We start from the raw sequence: 24162 nt of genomic DNA on the forward strand, positions 1-24162 counted from the left end.
ACGAGGACTTGATAAGGAAAGGTGGATAAATGCCCATAACAAAGACACCAAAAGAACCTAAAAACACCTTAGTCAAGCATACACTTGGCCTGTTTGCAAGAAGATAAGCTCATTAGGAAAATTTTGCCAAGATAGATGATTATGAAAAGCATCATTTCATAAAGGGGTGAGAAATAGCAAAGGATAAAACCAATTTAAAGAAAACTTGTCAAGAATTCACTGAACAAAATCATTCTGAAGGCATTTGAATAAAATTAGAAGGAAGACAACTAACAGGAGAAAAATGGAAAAGATTGTTAAAAATTTTTTTGAAGTGTTATTATTGATGTCTTTTTTTTTTAATCACTGTATCCTTCTCCCTAGCATTTTCCCTACTATCCTCCTCCCCCACCAGAGAGCCATCCCACATAGCAGGTAGTTAAAAAAAATAAAACAAAACAAAACAGCAACAAAACTCAACCATAATCACTCGATGCATTGAAAAAGTCTGAAAATACGTGCAGCCTTTGTGGACTTCCCACATCTGCCAAAAGGCAGAATGGCCATGACTTCTTATGGCCCTTTCTTTGAGCCATGCTTGTCCTTTATAGTTTTGAAATGTTCATTTTTTAGTTTTTTTAGATTCTTTCCATTTACATTGTTGTAGTATCTGCATATTTCTTGGCTTTTCTTACTTCACCCTGAATTTGTTCATGTAGATTTCCCCATGCTTCTCTGTATTCATCACCTTTGTCATTTTTTACAGCATAGTTAATATTCAGTTACATTTATGTATCGTAATTTGTTTAGTCATTCCCCAGTCGATGGGCATGTAGTTGGTTTCTGAGTTTTTGCTATTGCAAAAAGTGCTTCTGTATAAGTATTTTGGTGTGTGTGGGGACTTTCTTCCTATCAATGGCTTCCTTGGGGTGTAAGCCTAGTAATGGAGTCTCTGGGTCAAAGTGTATGGACTTACTAGTCACTTTCCAAATTTATTTCCAAAATGGTCATACTCATTCTTAGCTCCACCAAAAATGAACATTTTAACGTGCCCATCTTCCCACAACCCTTCCAACAGAGATTATTCCCATGTTTTATTATCTTTGCAAATGCGGGATATGAGATGAAACCTCAGGGTTGTTTTGATTTGTGTTGTTCTTAGTATAAATCATTTGGAACTTTCTTCCAAATGGTTGCTGATAGTTTGCAATTCTAAGAACTGTTCATATCCTTTGCCTATCTGTTTTTTAAGGGTTTTTGGACATCTGCATATGTGTATGTATATGTTATATATGTATATATATTGTATCTGTGTAAGGGTAAATATATTATATATATGTACACACACACACACATATATATATACACACACACACAACACATATCTGCTAGTTATTTCTGTATCTTGCATACCAAACCCTTATCAGAGAAATTTGTTACAAAGATTATTTTTTCTCCTATCTGGCCCTAATCTTTTCTTCTGTCTTTGCCTTACTTCTAAACCTATTCTTCATCCTCACTGTGACACTCTCCTTTCTGTTCTTTCCTGTAATTCCAGGCTCCGGCCTAATTTTTCTCCCTTTTTAGCTAGGATCCTGTAGTTGAGAGTAAGCTATATAAATATGAACTTTTGCTATAATTAACCTGTTTGACTGTATTTCAACCTTGAGTCCTTGCCCCCTTTTCCTAGTCAGTCAATAATTATTTACTAAGTGCTTTACCTTGAGGGTAACTGATGGCTCACAGACCCGTTGGTGAGTTAGAGGGTTGTCTATCTCAGCAAGGTCAAGACTTCCCCTGGTGGGATGGGCCGATGAGAACAGTTTGTTCCCATGGCCATGAAGACAGCTGAAGCAGGCACCATGGAGCGCTTAGAGCTTGGTCAGACATTGAAGATGCCACGGTTATCCACGCTATCAAAAGTCATCTTGACTTTTGTCCTGCCACTAGATCTCGCTGACTCTGGAAGAGAGAGTGAGGCTGATGACTTTGTGCAACTCTGCCTCACTTAAATCCAGTTCACATGAGTCAAGACATCATCTGTGATGTCATTGGTCCTCTTCGAGAATGAACGACAAAAACATCAAGACAACAGCAAGTGTCTACTGTGCTCCAGGAACTGTGCTAAGCCCTGGGGATACAAAAAGAGGCAAAAGATAGTCCCTGCCCTCAAGAAGCTCACAAGCTAATGGAGGAGGCTACAAGCAAACAGATGGGTGCAAAAAGAATTAAGGGCAGTTAGGAAAGACTGCCTGTTGAAGGTGGGATTTTGGTTGGGACTTGAAGAGAGTCAGGAAAGCCAGGAGGCAAAGCTGAGGAGGGAAAGCATTGATATGGGAGGACAGCCAAAGAAAATGCCCAGAGCCAATTTGGGGTGTCTTATTTGTGGAACAGCCAGGAGGCCAGTGGCATTGGATTAAAGAGTAGAGGTTGTGGAAGTAAGATGTAAGAAAACTAGAAAGGAAGGGGCAGGGTTAAGTTATGAAAAACTTTGAATGCCAAATAAAATATTTTAAAAATTGATCTGGAGGCAGTAGGAAGCTGCTGTAGTTTATTGAGTAGAGGAGAGTAAAATGGTCAGCCACTTTGGTGGCTGAATCTGGCAGGATGGACTACCGTGGGGAGAGATTGGAGGCAAACAGACCCACCAGTAACTATTATAATATTAATTATGAGGTGACAAGGGCTTGAAATGGTGGTACTCACATCAATGATAAGAATAGATTATCATAGAAATGCTTACAGATTTAGTCCATTCCACATGTTTATGATACTTATATTTTTATATGTAGATAGAAGATGAGATATGAGATGTACTCTCATCTGACTGGGCCTCACGCCAAGGTTTTTGAAGATTCATTTTCCCCTTTCTTTTGATTTTTTTTTTTCTTTTTTGAGAGGGGGGAATTATAGTGATACTGCTTGTGTTGTTCATCACCCTAATTTTTTTTCTTTCTTTTTTTTCTGCCTAATGTTTTACAAATGATCTTGTGTTCAAAACCAGTGTAGCTTTTCACCGTCTTGTCTGCCCACTTAGGAGATCAAATATTTGTTGTTGATTTTAAGTTTTTGGCCTTCTCATAGTGATTGTTTTACTTTTCTAAGAAATATCAGTAAGTCAGTGTCTTTACTTTCATCCATTTCCAGTTTTTCAGAGTTAATAGCTTATTTAATTCTACTTGTTATAATTCCTCTATAACAGTCTCTATGACAAAATATCATCCATCCTTCACGACACTTTTTGCTTTTTTGGTGCAGCTTTAATCATTGGGAAGGGTTGTTTTGTTTTGTTTTGTTTTTTAAAACATAGAACCTCAATCTGTCCCTCTATACTGTCTACTTACTACACTTAGTTCTTTTCTCCCTGGGACCATCCAGGCCAAGTCTAATCCTCTGCCAGTTGTGTAGCTGAGGGTGTGTGTGTGTGTAGGTAAATATGTGTACAGGGCTTATTTTTTTTTTTAAGCCTGTTTTATGGTTGCCATGGTCATGGAATTCTTCACCTAGTGGCCTACCATCAGTGGGTAGTTTCTGTCACCTGGAATGTAAAAATAAATATGGGATTGTATTGAGGGAATTGAAAGGATAAATTTTCAGACTTATAAGTAGTGTCAGACATAGTAAATTAATATGATAGAAAAGTTTGCTCTGCACATTTTGGATAATTCTTTCAATTAGTGGAACTAAATTTTATTTAGGGACTTTGTTTTGTTTTGATGCATTTCTGATCCCCTATCTGAATCTGTACCTGGATCCTTTATGTTGAGTGATGTCTAATCATTTAGTTGGAAAATGAGGAACAGTGAACCACAAATACCCTAACAGTTTTGAAAAACTAAATAATGCTAATTGAAGGAAGAGAGCTTTTCAAGACCCCTTTGATCTTTGTTTTTCAGCATAGATGACTACATATAAGGTATAACTAACAGAATTATTAATAGTGTAAATAACCACCATATCCCTTCAGTACTTTATTCTTTTAAATTTCCAATTTCAGCTTCCCAAAAATCTTCCCTGAAGACTAGATGATTGAAAAGGACTTTATATCTCTACTGCCAAGCTTTCTTGTTGTTGCACCACTGAGATATAAGTGGTGACATAGAATATATGATAATTTCATAAGCTACAATAGTCTCCTGAATCCTGGACCTATGCCACTTTACAATCTGAAAAAGGAATTAAATAGCCCAGATGTGGTCTGCTGCCTCCATAAAGCAGAAAAGTAACCCTGTAGAGGTGTCCAAGAGAGTTTTGTCTCCTTCTGATTCTCTAAACATGAGAGTGAGCCATACTATGGCGTTAACCTTTTCTCAGTAGATAAATACATGGAATTAAATAAAATGTAAAATGATCAAGAGCTGAAACTGAAAAATACAGGAGAAATTTATTGACTTCTCTTGTTTGAATAAGCTTTCTCTTCTGTGCGAACTTAGCCATCATGTGATGGTTTAGCGTTCCCCAGACCCTGGTCATTCCCAGGTACTCTTAAATCATAAGCCAGCTGTACCAGGTAAATAAAATATTTTTTAAAAAACCCCAACAAACCAAAAAAGACAGTTTATAATTTTTTCGTAGTCTTATAAACTTTTTTAGGTTAATGTAAAGACAACAAAGAATATGATTATTCTTTCCTATTTTTTACTATTAACTAACCATAGTAGTTTATTACTGTTCATTGATTGCTCACTAAGTATATGGCACTCATCTTTGCTGAGATTTCTGGCTCAGCACACTTTAATGTATAGGCATTTCTGTACTTTGTCAAGCTCATGGATTCCTAGTCAATTCTAGGGTATTGATATCTGTAAAAATGGTTCGGTAACTTCTTTCCTCTCCCCAACCTTCCTCATATATGCATCCTTATCAATTACAGTATCTTTTGAGCATCTAACAAATGTAAAGCAAATTATTAAAGTTTTCTTCAGTATGTCTTTGAAAAAAAAATGCATGTAGGAAGTATTGGTTTGCACACCTTTGCTTATTCAGCTGGAAGAGGATTAAGATTGTCTTTGGAAGAAAAAGCTAGAAGACTTGGAAAACATTGAAGCTTGAACTTTGAGGAATTTGATATGAAAACATGATTTTGTTGATGAGAAGCTGAGGAAGAAAGAGCTGAATATAAAATACAGCCATTGCTGTAAAGGCTTAAGGCAACTAGTGGAGCTTATTAGGAAAAAGCATTAATAATAATAATAATTTCTTGGGGGTTGTCACCTAATCTGAGTTTTTCACATGGTTGCCTTGCAGAAGAGTAAATTATTAATGTTATTTGCTCCAAATTTCCTGTTATAATGAGGCACATTTAAAATATCTTACATCCTGAAAAAAAGATATATATATATATCATTAATTTTTAAGTATAATTTGAAATTCCATGTTACTGTCTTAATCAGGATCTTATAAGACACATCAGATGTTTCTGTTATCATTATTAAATATGTGATAAATAGAAATATAAATCTGAAAATTTACTACTGGCCCTATTATTACTAAATCTAGAGCTTAAGTAGCTAAGAAAAATAAATCACTTTTTCATTCAGAAATAATATTACTGTGAAATTCTTTCATGATACTAGTGTCAGGGAGCAGACCTAGTACCCACCTTAGGGAGAATGTTGGAGTAGCTCTTTAAATAGTATTTAGTTGTCTTAGAGGGACATGATACTTGTGTTGGGAGTTATTCAACTTAAGTAAGGAGATAGAGAACACCAGGGTGTCCTTGATGAATTCAAGTCACCTTCCCTAGATGAACTACAATCTGGGGTCCTGAAAGAACTGGCAGAAGTCATTGCTGAACTATTTTAAAGATAATGGAAAACTAAGATTTAGAAAGGGTAAATGCCCCAATTTTCAAAAAAGGGAACAGAACAAAATCTGTAAACTATGGGCTTTACTTTGCTTTATTTCTTGGGAGGAGTCTAGAATGCATCATTTGGGCACCATGCAGAGGGTTGCCAAACATCTAGAAAGGAAAGTATTGGTAACAGAGAGCCTGCATAGCTTCATCAAGAACAGACCATGCCAAACTTTTTGGGTAGAGTCACTAAACTAGTAGATGAGGGGAATGCTAGAAAAGATAGAGATGGCTGGAAGCTACAGGTTCCCCACCCCTGGCTTAGATGATAATGCACTCAGATGGGTGTTCTGACTGGCGTATGTTCTGACTGGAAGGGTCATTGTTAATGGAGTAGTTTCAACATAGCAGCGGGTGCTCAGTGGAATGCTCCAGGGATATGTGTGTGATCCCATGCTATTTTTTATCATGGACTTATTTAAAGGCATCGATGCTCAGGTCAGGATTGGGCTGAGTTTAATAGATTAAATCCAGTAGTGATAAATGTAACGTCTCGCCCTTGGGTCCAAAAAGAATCAGCTTCATACACCTAAGATGAAGGAGTCACGGATAGATAGCTAGCAGTTCAGAAGAGCATCTGGGGGGTTAGAGGCTCAATATGAGTCACCTGTGTGATGTGGTATTCAAAAAAAAAAGTTGATGGGACCTTGGGCTACATAAAAAGGGGCTTAGCTTCCAGGAATAGAAATGTGATAGTCCTTCCCCTTGTTTTCTGCCCTCATTAGACCAACCTCCCGGAATATATTAATTATGTTTAGTTCTGGGTGTTGTAATTTAAGAAGGATATTGGCAGACTGGAAAGTGCAAAGGAGCAGTCAGGATGGTGAAAAGTCATGAGTCAGTGGTAGATGAGGATCAGTTGTAGCAGCCAGGCATGCTTGTTAGTTTAGAGAACAGAAGATTCAAGGGAAATGCTATAGCTTCCTTTAAATATTGGAAGGATTGTTGCTTGGAGGAAGAATTTGACTTCTTCTGTTTTGGCCCCATGAGGCAGAATCAGCAGCAACAGCGGGGGAAGTTTCGAAGAGGAATCTTTAGTCTTAATGTCAGGGAAAAAATCCTAACAATTGGAGCCACCCAGAAGGGGAATGAGCTTCCTTAAGTGGTGGTGGCTTCCCCCTCCTTGGAGATGCTGGAGCAGAGGCTGGATGTCATATTATGTTGGGGTATATTATGTTGGGGTATATTATGTTGGGTACTCCCTCTCTGGATGGGTTGGACGCAATGGGCACTAATGTCTCTTCTGGCTCTCAAACTCCCTTATTTAGTCATTGCCCAAACTTGAGTAATAATGAGCCGCTGTAGGATTTGTAGCCACATGACCAAGTCAGAAGCCATTCATCTAATGTCAGTTCCATCCCCTCAGAATATCAAGAAAAGTGTCCAGTGAAGTAAGAATAGGAAAGAGATTGCCACCAGAAAGACTGAGAAAAAAGAATGAAGAAGCATCAAAAAGAGGCCGTGATAAGATTAATCAAGTACTAGGGAGTAAGGGAAAAAAAGATCTTAAATCCACAAAGGAGAGGGAAAATACAGTTCTAACTACTGCAAAATGCTTAGGAATTATAATAGAAAATTTCAGTAACCTCCAAAATGCTTCAGAAGAATAGTAAGATAAAGGAAAAATAAGAACAGAAATTAGAGCCCCAAAAGAAGAAATCAATAGTTAACTAGAGCTGAGGAAAATGGAGACTCCCTCCTGCAGTAAATTTTCTGAAAGATAATGGCTGCTTTGGAACTACAAATGCGGAGAGTGAAAAAGTTGATTGTCAGAACAAATCGGAAGACAAGATCAGGAGATCATATGGACTATATTGAAGTTACAATACACAGAGCTTATTTAGGAGTCATTGGTCTTCAAGCAGAACATGAAATTTAAAAAAAGCCTAATTACTGTACTTCAGGAACTCTTATGAGAAAATTGTCCAGAACTGTTGGAAGCCAGGCAAAGTACAGCTTGGTAGAGTTCATTGTATTAAAAAACTAGAAACCCAAGTTTAACCCACCCAGTTATGTTGTGATTAAGCACCAGAACTTCAGCATTAAATGAAGCCCTTAAGATTTCAAGGAAAAACAGTCCCAGTAGTCTATTTTTCTTTCTTAAGAGCTGAAAGGAAAAGTGATAATATGATATTCCAAAAAGCAAATAAATACTTTTTGAACCCCCAAATAATATCCTACAAATCTGAGCATCAATAGAAATCTTTCAATGAAAAAAGACAGAACTTTCCACCAAAGGGAGAATAAGTCATTCATTTTATAGCATCAGGAAATTTGGGTTGCAAATTTATCAAGTAAAGCAAACTTAAGGAAGGCACACATATCCGCATAGCAAGAAAGGACTGTACAATGAACTCATTCTTTATATGCCTCCATGACAAGGCTTCTTTTATTAAAATTTTTTTTTTATTGTTTCAATAGTTTTTCTCTATACTTTTAAAAATTAATTTAGAAGCCTCATTTTGAGGCATTCATAGGCTCAGTTGACAAAGGCATCCATTACACAAAAAAATTAACCCCTTTTCTGGGGCTAAACTAAGCTGTGTTTTTTTCTTTTTTTTTCCCTCCCAATTCTCATCTTACATGAGGGCCATTGAGAGAACACAGCATTTCAGGATTTACTTCAAAGAGAAGTTGATCAAGAAAGAGATGAGTGTCGAATCAGTATTTCTTGGATCAGAACATGTATTCTAGTATCTGTTAATTAATATCTTTGGGATGGGACCACAGGGATCAAGAGTTTTCAAATGGGGCAAAAAACCCTGAGCACCAAATGTGCTTTTGTGAACCATGACCTTCCCTAGGCAAGAAGGACTCCAGGAAGGGAGGGCAGTCTGGGGCTTAGTAGACCTCCTCACTTCCCAACGTGGGCAAGAGAATAGAAGCCACTGTTGTCTTTGTAATCTCTTGTTTTGCCTGAGAATCATGGAAAGAGCTTGGGGAGAGGTGGAGGTTGAGCATTTGGGACAAGACCTTTGGGGAAACCAAAATGAAGTTCATTCTGGGAATACATTTCTCAAGAGGTCAAAGGGTGCTTGGGGACCTTGGCCTTGTACTAGATTGCATCTGAGTAGAAGGGATACTTCAAAGGACTCTGTTCCCCGGGTGGGGGACTTACTTCTCTGGTTCATGTTCCTTACTTGGGCAAGGAACTTTCTAGGTCTCCAGGGACTGAGGTCCATCAAGGAACTGTGGCTGACCCTACGGGTGATAAGCCTGGTGCTTTTTGGATTTTTAATACAGAACTGTTTCTACCTCACCATATTCCTTTCTTCATGAATTAATATTTCTGGAAATAGAACTCCACAAAAGAAATTCCTTCAGACAAAAAGATGGTGAAGGATAGAAATAAGTAATCACTCTTAGCTGAGCTAGATTCAAGAGCAGGACACAAAGCTTTTTTCCTCTAGAAATTGTCTTACATGAGGGTCATGGAACTTTTTTTTACAAAAGTTACGTGCAAAAGCCTTTTCCCTTCATAAGAAAAAAAAATTAATTAGCATTTCTTGGGAAAGGCCACTCCAGATGAATGTTAGTTGAACTAAGAGATGGGTTGATTAGGGGGAAGGGAATTGGAAGAATTCTGAGGAAGGGAAGGAAAAAAAAGAGAATAGTCATAAAAAAAGTAGATATAAGGATTTTGGACTTTGTCTTGTTTTAACCTATCAGTGGGAGGGGATGATTCTTGGCTAGAGAATAGGATGAGATTAGTGTAAGCAAAACAAACCAGAGGACCCATCGCCAGTTTAAAAGAAGGAAAAATAGGACTTGTTGGAAGAAACACTAAATTGCAAAGTGGGTAAGAAAATAAATTCCAACAGATTGCTGCAGAACTAGACAAGAAACACTAAAACATAAAGACACACACAAAATTAAAATGTGGGACTGGAACAAAATGTATTGTGCTTCATGTGATTTTTAAAAATGGAATTAAAAAATTAAAAAATGATTTTGGATAAAGCAACAGCAGAAAGTTGATAATGTCAGAGAGATAAACAAGAAAACCATGCCTAAAGGTGCCATAGAAGTGAAACAATATCAAGATTAAATATATTTACCAAATTAAACCTATGCACCTCTGACACATGCTGGCTGTGTGAACCTGAGCATAGTATTAAATAACATATATAAATGGCATCTAAGTATTCAATGGAAAAGCTAATGAAAGCGTAAAAAAGAAAGAGTAAGATAATATTTGTAGATGACCTTAACACTTGTCTTTCAGAACTGGATAAACCAGAGAGAAAGATCATAAAGAAGAAAATGAAAAGATCTCAACAAATTTAAGGGAAAATTAGATTTGAAAGACATGATATTTATTGATAACTTTTGTTTTATACCATAATCATTTCCTGATGTACAGCTTTTCCCCTCCCCATAGAACCCTCTCGTAACAAAAAGAATTAAGTAAAACTAACAGGCATAAGCATTTATTAAGCACTTACTATATACCTGGTGCCATGCTGAGCATCGGTGGTACAAATACAAGCAAAAACACAGTCCACGTCTCTAGCAACCTACGTTCTAATAGAGAAAGACAACGCAGAAAAAGGAGTTGGAAAGTGGTTGGGGGTTGGAGGGAGCATGTGTCCAAGTCTAGAATGTCGGGAAGCACAACTGGGAAGGGAATGGAGGCCGGCCAGTCTGCACTCTTCTTGACTCCAGGCCCAGTTCTCTATCTGTGACACCATTCCTTAAAGTAGTAGTGATATTCCCCTTTTACAGATGGGAAAGCTGAAACTCAGAAAGGCTAGAGCTGCGATTCCACAGGTTTAGGGAACTCACTGAGAGGGAGTCTCTCTGCCAATGCAGGTGGTGCCTTCTCTGCAGAATCTGAGAATCTTAAAAGGGTTGGCTGGAGTAAGGGTCTGCAAACTAAGGTGTTGGGCCATCTCTGGCCCTTGGTAACCTGCCCCCCCCCCCAGTGGTTTTTACATTTTAAATTTTAAATAAAGTTTTATTGTATTTAAAACCATTCTTCCTCCTGTGCAGGACAGAAGCAGGCAGCAGCTGGATTGGGCCCTTGGGCTCTCCTGACCTTTTACAGCACAGAGAGGTTAAAAGGTCATGTGGCTTGTCTGGGTGATACCGCTAGTGTCTGAAGCTGATTTGAACTCAGGTCTTTCTGACTTCAGGCTCAGCACTCTACCCACTGCACCATCCAGCTGCCCAGGGTGAAGTGACTTGTTCCAGTGTGTGTCAGAAGCAATGCCTGAACCTGGGTCTGCCCGGCTTTGAGCCTGACTTTCTCTCCACTGTGTCATGCTGAGTGTCGGAGCTCAAGGAATTACAGAGAAAAAGGGAAATCATATAAAAATACGACATCACTACAGTAATTTATACTAAAAACTTAATCAAAAATTCCTAGATGAGCTCACCCTTCCTGGTGATTGCATTTCAGGGCAACAGGGGGGCCTTCAGGCAGGAGTGGACATCGCATGGTGCCTTGGAAGAGACAATTGATCATCTTCGGTGGATTCCATGAGAGTACAAGGTTGGTATTAATGGTTGAGAATTAATTCTGGGAAATACTGTTTTCTCCTGGTTTCACTCTATGGTGAACCAGTATTATTTGCGGGCCCTTTCCTCCCAAACTCTCTGTTCTGTTCTTTAATTTGAAGGAAGATAGTCTCTTTTTTTTGTTTGTTTGCTTTTTGTTTTGTTTTGTTTTGTTTTTAGGCAATTAGGGGTAAGTGACTTGCCCAGGGTCACACTGAGGTCAGATTTGATCTCAGGTCCTCCTGACTCCAGGGCCAGTGCTCTATCCCCTGCGCCATCTAGCTGCCCCTTGTTGGGTTCTTTCTGTAACTCTTGCCTTGTGGGAGCTTGTTCCAGGGGCTCTGCTCCTAAGGGAGGCCAGTGGCTTCTTCTGTGGGTTCATCTGACAGTTACATTCAGCCGTTGAGTTCTTTATTGAAAAGCTCCTCGAGCCTTAGCTTTTGCTCTTTCCTTCATCTCTCTAGCACAAGGAGTGCCGTTATCACCTAGTTGTAAATAGCTTTTTTCTGGATTATACTGATAACATATGTGACTTGTATGAAGTACTGCACGTGCTGGTCTAACGTAGGTATTGGTAAGTTACTGTTCTGAAGACCATGGGAGAAACAGGACATGTTTTCAGGGAAAGCAGAATGAGTACTTTAGTGTTAAGCTTTTTATGCATTGATGCATTTCTCCCTTCAAAAGTCACTCCCTGTGTTTCATGTATCAAGAACACAATTAAGGCTGTCAGCTTGACTCTTTGAAAATGAAAATAGACCATCCTTAAGTTTGTTTTAAAGATAGCTAATTCTTGACCTTAATTGGTTGCTTTTCTGGTATTTCTTTGTAACTGGTTTAATGGTTTGTGTTGTGTTTCCTTTATTTTAACCAGGGATTACATCTATTACAATGATGTGTATGCCTTTAGTCTGGACACGTATACATGGAGCAAGCTCTTTCCATCAGGGACCAGTCCCACACCGAGATCTGGCTGTCAGATGTCAGTCTCCTCCGACGGCACCATCGTCATCTACGGTGGCTACTCCAAACAGGTAGAAGGTCTCATGCAGAAAGGAGACATCGTTGTTTTCACTGTTTTTGTTGTAAGGAAAGGCCTCCTGAGGGACTTGGCTAATAGGTTTTTTTTTAAGTATTTCTTGTTTACTTCTGAGATCAATACTAGAAACAGGTAAAACCAGATTCGCTCTATGGCCCTCTGTGACAGGATGCATTCTTTTTGGAGAAAAGCCACACGCAGGAACACTGCTGTTCTAAGCCTCCCTGTGCCCACCACCATGCAGAGCCAGAGATCGAGAGGTGGAAGGAACTTCTGAGGCCTTGTAGTCTAACCCCTCAGCTTACAGATGAGGAAACTGAGGCTCAGGGAGTTTAGGGGACTTCTGGTGACCCAGAGAGCAGTGCAGGCAGGGACTGAAGCCAGGTCATCTGCCACCGGAGGTGCTGTTCTTTCCGAGATCTCTTCGTGTCTCCTTCCAATAATGAAGTAGGGGATTCTCCTCTTGAAAAGTTCTTATTTCTGAAGATCAGCCTCGGAGCTGATGATGTCAAATAGTTATTTGTAGTGTAGTAGAGATAAAATACCTTGTGGGCCCAGAACACTTGGGTCTGAAACCCTGGGTGCTTTAAAGCAGCCCGTGTCACAGTGGACAGAACACTGCTGGACTTGGGGGCAGGAAGATCTGAATTCAGATCCCGCCCCAGATGCTGACTGGCTCTCTGGCCCTGGGCAAGTGGCTCCACCTCTGCTTGTCTCTATTTCCTCCTCTGCAGAATGAGATGGTGATAGCACCTTCCTCTTGGGGTTGTCTTGAGAATAAATTCGAAAAACACTTTGCAAACCTTAGAGGGCCGTCATTATGATTATCATTAAGAGTACAATCTGGTGTTCTTAAGTTATCAAGTCTTCTGTCTTTGGAGGCTTTTTAATTGAAGGGCAAACATCTTTCTGGCATTGTCAGGGTTGGGTTGGGGTGGAAATAAACTTCCCAAGACTTTTAATTGTAGGGGCTTGTCACATATAATCCCACAGTCACAGAACCTCCCAAGGTGAAAAGGACCTCTGCGGTTAATTAATCTGCCCCACACCTGAACACACATCTCTTCTCTGCAGCCTCCGTCAGGGCTTGTCCGTCCTACATTCGAAAACCTGCAGGGAAGGGGAGCCCATCCCCCTTTTTAATAGCTCTCATTGTGGGGAAGCTTTTGCTCATGCTACCCTGAAATCTGCCTCTCGGCAGCTTCTGGCCTCACTCCTCTAGGATCGAGCAGAACAGAGCTAATTTCTTTTCTTCAGGGCAGTCCTGAAAATACTTGAAGACATCGCCTTCTAAATCTTGTCTTCTCTCTACTTCCCCAGTTAAACTGGTGGTGCTGGTGACCCATTGTGTGTTGTCCTCTCCCCATCTTGGTCCCTTTCCTCTGGATGGATGCTGACTTGTCAGGCTTACTCCTAGAATGTGGTGTCCACACCTGTGTAGAGTGCCCTTATTAAGGCTGAGAGCAACACCCTTCACCTCCCGTGTTATGAGCACCACAGCCTGGTTGGCACAGGGGAAAATCTGGCTACTCTAAGAAACAATTCAGTGGCCTAGAAGAGAGCTGTGGTTGAAATGAGATAATTATTAATTAGGGGATGTGATTAAATACATTTGTCTCTTCCCCAAAGATAAACTTTGCCTTAAAAGTGTGAGGTTTTTATTGCTACACTTCTCCTGACCTGCCCTGCTTTCCTTTCCTCTGGTTTCTATAGCAGAGGTTCTTTGCCTGGGCTCTACAAACCAGGTTTGAGGGGTTCATGAATTTGGGTGAGAAAAAAAAAACCTTTATTTTCACTAATCTCTGGCTTCCTATGTGTCCCCATGCATTTTATTTTAGGTATTTAAAAACATTATTTTGAGAAAGGATCCACAGACTTCACCAGACTGTCAAAGGGGTGCATGATACAATAGAGGCTAAGAATTCCTGTTCTCAAGAGAAAGAGCATTTTCATGTTTTCTGGGTAGTTGTATAGAGAAGGAATGTGCCAGTTGCTTTCAGAGTGTTGTGTTCTGTGTGTGGGTATGGGTGTGTAGGTGTGCATGTCTGAGTGTGGGGGGGAGGGTGTGTAGAGATAGGATACAAAAGGAAATCATGGAGGCGCTAATCATGTCACTCCAGCCTAGTTCCCTTGTTTTACACTTGGTCTGATCCAGTTGTTTTCTCGCCCTCATCCCTGTTAATGCTATTTCTGGCTCCTCTATAAACACATCTGGGACTGGGATGTTAGGGTCCAGCTGTGAGGGTTCTGCTATTCTTGTTGGGGGAAAAAAAAACCAGTTTGTTAAAATGGTTTTTGAAAATCTCTTGTATTTTTCTTCTGGTTGCAGTCCTTCCTCCATTTTCATCCTTAAATGCCCTTGGGATGACTCTGTTCACTCAGTTAGACGTATTGATGTCCTTTCTTTAAACCTTCACGGCCTTTACTCTTCGTTGCTTATTTTTACTTTGTGAGATAATGTTGATTGTACTTGTCCATCGTCCTTCTTTGTAAGATTTCACAAATAAATGCATATTCAAAGCTGGTGTTGCTTAGCCACTCTCTTAGCTATATCCTTCAAAAGCCTGAAACCTTCTTAGCCAGTTTGTTGTCTTTTGGGCTCCACTGATCTTCTTGTATACATTGCAGGATAAAATTATGATAGAGTCAATGGCAATGTCATTTCCATTGTCCATTTCCCATTTTTTACTTTTCGTTTATTTGTTTAAATTTGTTAAATTCAGGGTTAAATTGTTTCACTTGCACACTGCCTCTTTTTCTCATCTTCCTTCTTGCTTTCCATGAGTCTATGGTCTGGTTGTATGTAGCCAGCTGACTACTGTGCACATCATAAGAAGATGTCTCCTTCCTGTGAAAACATTAGTTCCATTCTTTAGGGTGTTATTTGGTACTCACCAAGTGTCATGCCTGCCCATTGAAGAAAGAGTTCATGATACTGTGAAGATTCTGCATAATCTACAGGCCCCTGGCTCCTCATTCCCTTTTCTGAACCAGGCCTTGCTGGTTTGCCTCCTTCCTCACCTTTCTCCACCTTTGCATTGAAGTCACCAATGTCACCGTGCAGAGTGATTTAATGTGGAGGACCTCGAGTTCTTTGTAGAATTTCTCTTGTGCATCTTCAGCAACATCCTCAGTGTTGGCACATCAGCTGCAGTTATTTTCATGGTGGTCTTTTTGCAAATACATATCATTAAGACTGCAGTATGTGATGATCAGATATCTCATGAAAAAATGTTTCCTTTCCCTTTTGAGCATGTTCTCAAACCCGCCCAGCCAGCTCCACTATTCATCATGACCCCTGCCTGGGGTCCCTGTGAGCCGGCCTCCTTAGCTGCAGTGTTCTTCTTTCTTCTGCTTTGGTTATTTAGCGAGAAAGCCCAGACTTACATAGGTCACCCCTTCTAGCAGCTGCATCCCTTGGATGGTCGCTGTACGGTGATCTCACATTTAGAGCACTAGTATTCAAATGAAAGTTTATTAGGAGTCTAAAAACTGTGTTAATGATTCTTCTCACCCTCTGGCCCATTCCCACTGCTCTGTAACTGTCACTGCAGATGCAGGAGCGGATCACACAGGCCTGAGAACCATTTTTTGTTTTTTTTCTTTGTTTCATCAGTTGCTGTGGCTAAAAAAAAATCATCACCAGGTGACTAGCCTTCAGGTGACATGCCCTCCTATAGTCAGCTGGGTTGGTCCTTAGGGAGCAGAGTTGGTCTGTTACTGGAGTCTTATTGAGTAGGTGGTCTTAGGGAGGTGCACCCCTAACACTTATCTAGCATATTTCAGTATATAAAAAAACAGTCAAAATGAATTCCTGTCACATTTTGGAAATCTACATTAAAAAGACTTTACCTGAGTCATAAACGTATTGCTCTTTATTTTCCAATTCTGTTCCAATAACCAGACATAGAATGTAAACAGACAGTGCTCACAACATACATTCACTGAGAACAACAAAGAAAATGAACCAGGAAAGTTCTCTCTGTCTTCCAGGAGACATAGGGAAGCAGTTGGCTTTTCTGCTAGGGCTGAAGGGGTTAAACTCATGTTAGAGGGCTTGGAGGGTTCTCTCTTGCTCAAAGACCTTGCCTCTCCTCCTCCTTCCCCACCCAGGGCCCCACTCTGAAGTTGCTCAGGGTTACCTTGTTTTATCCCGTGGGCTGGGGATTGGGGGGGCACTTTCTCCGGGACCACCCATAGTTTTGTGTCGCTTGGTGACATTGGCTAGCATCTCCCCAGTTGAAGATGTGGAAGAGAAAGTTCCCTCCCCTGACTTCTTTGGCATCATCAGATTGCTCAACAGCAATTCAATTGCGTTGAATCAGTGGGGAAATGACTTTAAGGAAGCTGTCTCTACGGCCTGAGAGCCATTGAGCTTTTCCGTCGGACTTTCAGCTGAAACCTCTTTTCCATTAGCCTTCCCTGTTAGAATATGTGCTCCTTGAGGGCAGGGACTGTCTTGCTCTTCTGTTCATGTCCCCAGCTTTCAGCACATGCTTTGCACGCGCCTGATAAATGCTTTTTCATTCAGTCTCTAGAAGGCCAAGGGTCAAATCTTTGCCCTCCCCTTCTGCTTGTTTGAATGAATGAATGAAAAGTGTTTATTAAGTGACTTGCCCGGGATTACTCAGCTAGTAAGCGACTGAGGCTGGACTTGTCAGGTCTTTCTGACTCTAGGCTAGTGCTCTGTCCACTGTGATACCAGCTGCCTTGAGGCAACCTAGTAGACTAAGTTATAATTCAGTTGTCCAGCAGGACGTAAATATGTGTTGGTAGTTGTGGTTCTGGTTCGGTTGAGGTGAACCGTTCACCAGGGCCTTTCCTTATTACCTTTGTTCTCCTTGGAGATGATGCTGAGAGGATGGCCGAAGTGGTTGACACAAAATGGAGAATTGACTGAGTTTGAGCTGCCTCATTGGAGCGTGCCAAGGACCTCGTTACCTCTTTAGCATCTTCTTTTATATATGAAACGATAAACCTGTATGTGCCAGTGGCCCACGTAGCAGGAACTCTTCGCCATTGGCATCCCCCAACTCCCAGTAGCTTGTCATCCTATATGCTAAGGGACTTCCATCTTGAAATCCCGATAGCTGTCCACAACCTGCAGCTTCCCCATATGATGTGTTTGCATAGGCCTGCGTAGCCCACCACCTATCAGAGCTCGTACTCTGTGAGCAGAGCCTTGGAGAAGCCAATGTCATGGCCACAGCGTGCCCTGTTGAAGCCTCAGAGGAGGGTTCCTTGGAGATCGAAGGGGTTATGTGGGCACCGGGGGCTACAAGGATGTAAGAGTCTTGCCCTCCAGGAAACGAACAGATGCTCATGGGCAGGCAAGACTCGTACACATGGTGACGTGTCATAAGTGCCCAGGAAGAGAACAGATGGGAACTGTCCAGAGGAAGGAGACATCGTCATGGGCTGCCACCGTCAGAGAAGGCGGGACTTGAACCTGGGCCTTAAAGTGTCGCTGGCATACCGGGGGGGGTGTGGCATGAGCCCAGGCGAGGAGGCAGAAATGCGTCAGGAGCGTTCCAGGAGTACACAGTGAGTATGTATTGCTCTGAGATGCTTTACCACATCTTGGTCCATCTAAAGGCAGTTTTCCAGATGTTGAATGAGCTCTTTTTCTCTCCGGAAAAAGCAAGCGTTAGAGCTGCAGATGGACCTGTTTGACATTTGTATGTAATTATAATCTTGAATTAATGAGGATAAATATGTTGCGAAATATATGCTAATTCTGCAGGTGATGTAAGAAGCTAAAGCAAGAGCTGTAACAATAACAGAGCTCAGGAAGTCCCTGGAGACCTTCGGGGGGTGCTAAGCTTCCTTGCTTTCCCTCGCTTTGTGCTGGGCAGCCCTTTGGGCCAGATGGCTGGTGGCCCCAGTTTCCCTGTCTCCCTGCTGGCGTCGTGTGCTTGGCAGCCGTAGGCTGACGGCCCCTGGGAGGGCTTCCGATGTTCACGGTGGGTCCGGTGCTGGTGCCCGCAGCAGGATTGTGGTGTTTGTCCCAGTAGAGATGCCTCACTTCAGCCGTAGTGCCAGAAGAAAATCGGCGAGCAAGGGGATGAGATGAGTGAGGAAGGAGCCCTCCTCAAGTTAGAAACTTGATGCTCTGCTGTTCACTGTGGATTGTGCTCTCGGCTGCACGTTTCTTTAAACTATACAGATGGCATGAGATTGTCTTCCACCCATGTCCTGCATTTTCACTCCTTCCCATGCCCATTTGCCCCATTCTGGCTGAGCAGCTGGGTTACCGGTGCAGTGGACAGAGCTCAGCACCCGGGGTCAGGTCAGAAAGACCTGAGTTCAGATCCTGCCTCAGATACTTAGTTGCTGTGTAACCCTGGGCACGTCACTTACTTAACTGCTCTTGGCCTCCATCTACTCATGTGTGATTTGGGATAATAACGCCTGCTTCACCCTGGGATCTGAGAGTCAAAGGAGTTCTTCTGTGGAAAGCATTTTGCAAACCTTACAGCATCATATAAATGCCAACTGTTATTACTGTTAGCTACTATTTCCCTCAGAGATTGGAGAACAGTCAAAACTGTGAAGCAGATGTGAGTCTGTGGGCAGGGAGAGCAGCTGAGGCCCTTTTGTTACAGTTTGTAGCTCTGCAGAATCTGGGCCTTTTCTGGGTTGGTTTATCAGAAACTGAGTTTCCTCTGGAGAGTTTCTGAATTCTAACCCTCCCCTTCCCCTCCCAGAAAATGAAAGATCATCTTATTTTCTAGAGCCAATTTGCCAGTGGCTTAAAGCTAATAAACCCTTTCTGACTATTTTGGCACAAAGGAAAAACAATGTTTTTAATTTGATTTGGAATTTGATTGGAAGCTATTGCAGAGTGTACTGTATATAATGGTTTGTAATACTAGGTTCAGAGGTGCGTACTGACAAATATGGTAAACACTTAGGTGATAACAGTATGCATCTTTAATTAAAATAGTCTGTTATTCAGTGCAGTGGCTATCCCCCAGGTACTCTAGCATCCAGGAACACTGGCCTTCTTGCCATCCCATCTGCTAACTCTGTGCTAGTGGAGTGGCCATCCCCCCATGCCCGGAATGCTCTCCCCCTTCCCCTCTGCCTTCTAACAAAAGCTTCTGACTTCCTTCAAACCTCAGCCCACATCCCCCTTCTGCAGAAGACCTTTCCCCGTCTCTGTGGCTGATAACGCCTTTTGCCTCCTTGATATACATTTCATGTGTATGTAGGTATTTACAGGTTGTCTTTCCCTTATACTGTGAGCTCCGTGAGCTTGGGGCGTGTTTTTGCCTTCCTTTGTATCCCTCGCCCTTAACACAGTGCCTCACCATAGGAAGCATTAATAAATGTTTTTTGACAGTTGAACTGGTCGCTCATCTCCTCTGTCTCCTGCCTTTCCACGTCTCCCCTGACTTCAGCTTTGGGGCTGTTTCCCCCATCCTGTAGCCATCATGACAGAGAGCAGAGAAGATACTGATGTACATGGGCACCATTGCCACAACTGCGCCGCCCTCTGAAATCTAGCTTTGTTCCTGTTTCAACACAGAGCCACGCTGAGTGCCGGCCCGGCGGACACCAAAACATCATTTCAGTTGTACTGTTGGTTCCGCAGTTGAGTCAGAAAGCAGGAAAAGAAAATCGGGTTCCCCAAAGCCTGCGAGCTGACAGGCATGTGGCTGCTTGAGAGCGCAGAGAGTGAAGGGGCTTGGAAGAGTCAGCACCATCTCTGGTGCTGGAAGCAGGCGGCACACCCAGGTTTGTTCCCTGATGCCACACGCTTGGTGTGAGCCTCATGGGAGGGGTTGCCTTTCTGCGACACCCTCTCGATAGCCCCGTCCCTGTTACATGATTTGATTCTGAATCAGAGCAGGTCCTTGAAATCTCTGCTCCTCATAGCAGGGACTCGTGTCCTGTGATTGACTTAATTTTTTCCAGTTCTCAGGAAACAGAAACACTTCCTGTTTGGTCCCAGTCTTTAGGTCCCATACACGATGGCTTCTGGATTCCCACAGGTGTGGGTGTTTCTGCCACTAGTGCAGACCTGGGCCCGTCCACCTGTTCTCATTTTGTGTGGTTTTTATCCATGTCCTCCCTTAGAGGGTCAGCCCAGATAGTGCTGTACGTGGCATCAGCCTACTGCCTTTTTGCATCACGTATCTCCAGTGTGGTCCTTCATTATACCCCTTCTTGCGTGCATGCCATCTTTGGTGCTCCAGCCTCCCGACACCTGCCGATGGCTCTCCACGGCACAGTCACCTACAGTTAGCGTTCTGAAGATTGGAGTTTTTGCAGCCATGTTAACACCACCAGGAAGAATTAAAGATGATTTACACTTTGGGGACTCTACTGGGTGTTTAGCATAAACTGTGAACTCTTCAGAGATTTTTGTCTATTCCTTGGACTAGTCTCCAAGGGGACTTGCTATTTCCTAGACGGAATGAGGAGGGAAGCCTTTTCATTACACCCTTCTTGGGTGAAACTGTAACGCTTTGAGTTTTAAGAATTTCTGATAGGAAATGGGGCCATGTCAAGTGGCCATGCCCCAAGGAGAGGATTTGATTAGGAAGAGTTACACACAGAGAGAGTGACTGAAAGAGAACATAGGGGCTGAATTCCTCCCTGTGGAAACTAGTTATGTTCATCCATTAAGGTGAAAATTAGTTGAGACTGTCAAATTGAATATTCAAAATGGGCGTAGAATAGAGGTTGTACTCCTGCAACAAAGAGTGTGAACTGGCTGGGTATGTGGTTATTCAGCCGAAACCCTTATAGAGATTAACAGAAGAACATGAAAAATAAATCTGTGTTGTGAGTGCTTCCCTCTTGAACAGCTGGGAGTAGATGGTTCTGTAGACTTGGCAGTGTGATCTACAAATGCTCTTTTGTGCCGGTCCGACGTGTTCCTGTGGTGCAGCCTCCTGTGCCATGCGCACTCTGGTAAGTGAAGTCACCTGCTCAGAGTTTGCCGACCTTCTAGCAAGTTCTCCCTTGGTGCTCTCTTCCCCCATCTTTTTAGAAAATGGGGCTGCAGCAGCTGCGTCCTGAGCTGTGGAAGGTAACGAGGGCTTCGTATTGCTAGGCAACCTGAGCGGTAGGCCTGACTAGACCACTAAACTAAGCCAAGGAGATGTCAGGAGACTCATTGCCTTGCACCTCGCCAGGAGAAATCATGCAGGACTCGTGGCCAGCCTGTGTGGACGGAGCAGGGAGCGAGGTTTGGAATACAGAGCACTAGCACCTTGCTGCCTCTCGCTGACATGACAGCGGCGTGTTTGCAGCAATAGACATCTTCATGGGAACACGCAGGGCACGTGCGTGCATGCACACACGTCCTGCTTTACATTTGAGCTGGAAGTCAGCCGGGTGGTCATGTAGTCCAGAGCTTCCTCATTTTCTGCATGGAGAAATAGGTGCCTAGTGAGTTGAGTGACTTAGCAGAGATCATATAGGTATTAGGTAGCTGTGTCAGCATTTGAACCCAAGTCCAAATCTATTGTTCAAAAGAATGGAGTGTAATGGAAATGTTACACCATACTGCTCTGCCGTAGGGAAACCCAGTCTGTATGGAGAGTATAAAAATGAAATAACTACTCTTGGAAATATAGAACAATAAAGAAAGAGAACTTTGTTCAGTTCTAGTCAACAGGAGTCTTGCTGGAGGAAGACCAGTAGCATTGACAGGTTAGGAGGAAAGCAATAAGGTTCCTCTGAAACAGGGCTGTGTCTCCTGACAGCCACAGGGATGTTGTAAGGGAGAGGTGCTTTTGAACTTGGATTCCTGAAAAGACAACTCGAGGCCCTCATCTGGATTGGAATTGCCTTTTTATCAGTCAGTAAAGCAGAGTGGGATGGGGGCCTCTCGTGCCTGCTTCATGGGGCTGTGCGTTCTCGGTGTGAGTGATAGCGGTTATTTGGACAAACCTCACATGACATGAGAGCTGACAGCACTCAGCTATGCACTTTGTGCTTGGGGTGGTTTTCCCCGCCCCACCTTATTGAGTTCTCTGTGGCAAACAGCTGCACTGCCAGCAGATCTGTCTCTCTTGTCCTCTGCCCCCCTCTTCTGCCACCCCCACCCCGCTTCATATCTGCACCCACACATTCATCTCCCACTCACAGTTCCTATTTAAAGCAACCGGAGCAGTTTTCCCCCTTCACATTGTAGAACAAACAATTAGTATACAGTATTTTCTTAGGAATTGCTTTAATTTTTTATGTAGAATAATTAATTTCATGGGCACTCAGAAAGCTGAATCCAGAAGGGCAGCATTTCTTAGTTTGTTTTTTTCAGTTTCATTTTCCATCTGGGCAGAGAATTGCCATTGTAGATGGAATTAGTCACTATCTATTGAAGAGTGTTTCCACCAAAGTCCTGTGGCATGGAGGGACCCCAGGATTCTCAGGCCCAACCAAGCCAGAAAAGCTTCTAGGAGGGGCCTTGTGACAGTATGTCTGTCACCTGAGGATCAGCCTAACCAAGAGGAGAGTACCAGGTGTGAAGATTCTTCTAGGTGTACTTCATTCTTACTATCTTGAAATGAGGGTATGGACCTGGGACCCTGGGACCTCAATCATCAAAATTGTCATCTTCAGCCACCAGGAACCCAGAACCATCAAGTATCCTAGGCCTCAGAAATCCAGAAATGGATTACATGCTGTGGATGTTGGCCGTCTCCCAGGTGTTTCCCATCCTCCATCAGCCTGGGATGAGGCTCCATTGCTGGCACTAAGCCAGTCCTCAGGATCCAGTCGCCAAGCTTTCATTGCCATTTTTGCCTGCCAAAACTTTGTGCTTCCTCTGGTCCCAGCTCCCCAGAGTTTGACAGTCTATGGATATTGACGCTCATTGCTTCGGTGTCCATTTGAGTCAGGAAAGAGCTTTGAAAGGCAGGGGCCTTAGTCGCTCCATCCTTCTGGCTGTGGCTGGCAGATTCTCATCTCTTGATGCCCTCGGCCGGTCTCTGAAGTCTCGTGAGATGAGGATGTTTTTCCTTTGCTCCCTCTCGTCCCTTTCCACCTTGGCCCTCCCATTGGGCTCTTTGGCACTGCCACTCAATTGTAAGAGATTCTGTTTCACCCGTCGCTTCATCCCACGCTCTTCCTGTCTGGCACTTGGAGGAAACCTGCGCCCTCTCCTGTGCAGGCTGCTCTCCCTTTCATGTTCCCCAGCACACTGGACCAAGAGGAGGAGCTGGTCTACTCACGCCCACGCCCGCCTCTTCTGGACCTCTCCTCCGCTACCGAAACTGCAGGAGCAGCTGAGAAGTGGAGGGTTCCCATGAGCGAAAAGAAGTCTTTCTTCTGGCATCCTCTCGATCTCTCCATCCATCGGCCCGTTCTCTTGGACGCTTCCGTCTCCCCTGGTTTCCATAACACTGTCCCTGTTGACGTTAATTGCTTTGTATTTAACTGTTCCTTTTCAGTCTTTTGCTAGTCCTTCATCTGTCTTCTATTCAAAGTATCCCCTAGAATGCTGTCCTGGGTCTTCTCTTGAGGATCTTAGCTCCCATGGATTTAATTTTCTTTATGCATGTAATTCCCAGATCTGTCCATCTAGCCTTAATCTTAATCTTTCTCTTGCACTCCAGTTTTGTACTGGTAACAATCTGCTAGGCACAGCCACCTTAATGTCCCATTGGCATCTCCAAGTCACCATCCTTCCCTTTAAAACTGACCCTTCTCCAGACTTCCCTATTTCTTTTAAGAACACTACCATCCTCCTCATCATTCAGGCTCGTAACTTGACTACGTACCTAACTCTTTACCCTTCCTCATCCTCCGCAGTCAGTCACTTGCCCGGTCTCAG

The 24162-nt window shown here is 42.7% G+C and overlaps 1 protein-coding gene across 6 annotated transcripts in view; it reads left to right on the plus strand.

Annotated features, from left to right (window-relative positions):
• Positions 1–24162, plus strand: part of KLHDC4 (kelch domain containing 4) — a 93714-nt gene that overhangs the window by 47142 nt on the left and 22410 nt on the right. For all 6 annotated transcript variants that reach the window (XM_027847731.1, XM_027847732.1, XM_027847733.1 and 3 more), the window contains 2 exons: positions 11235–11327; positions 12207–12366. In XM_027847731.1, the coding sequence (XP_027703532.1) occupies positions 11235–11327; positions 12207–12366 (253 nt within the window). The remainder of the gene's footprint in view (positions 1–11234; positions 11328–12206; positions 12367–24162) is intronic.

Source organism: Vombatus ursinus, unplaced genomic scaffold (assembly GCF_900497805.2).
Source record: "Vombatus ursinus unplaced genomic scaffold, bare-nosed wombat genome assembly UNPS02005286.1, whole genome shotgun sequence".
Taxonomy (NCBI): domain Eukaryota; kingdom Metazoa; phylum Chordata; class Mammalia; order Diprotodontia; family Vombatidae; genus Vombatus; species Vombatus ursinus.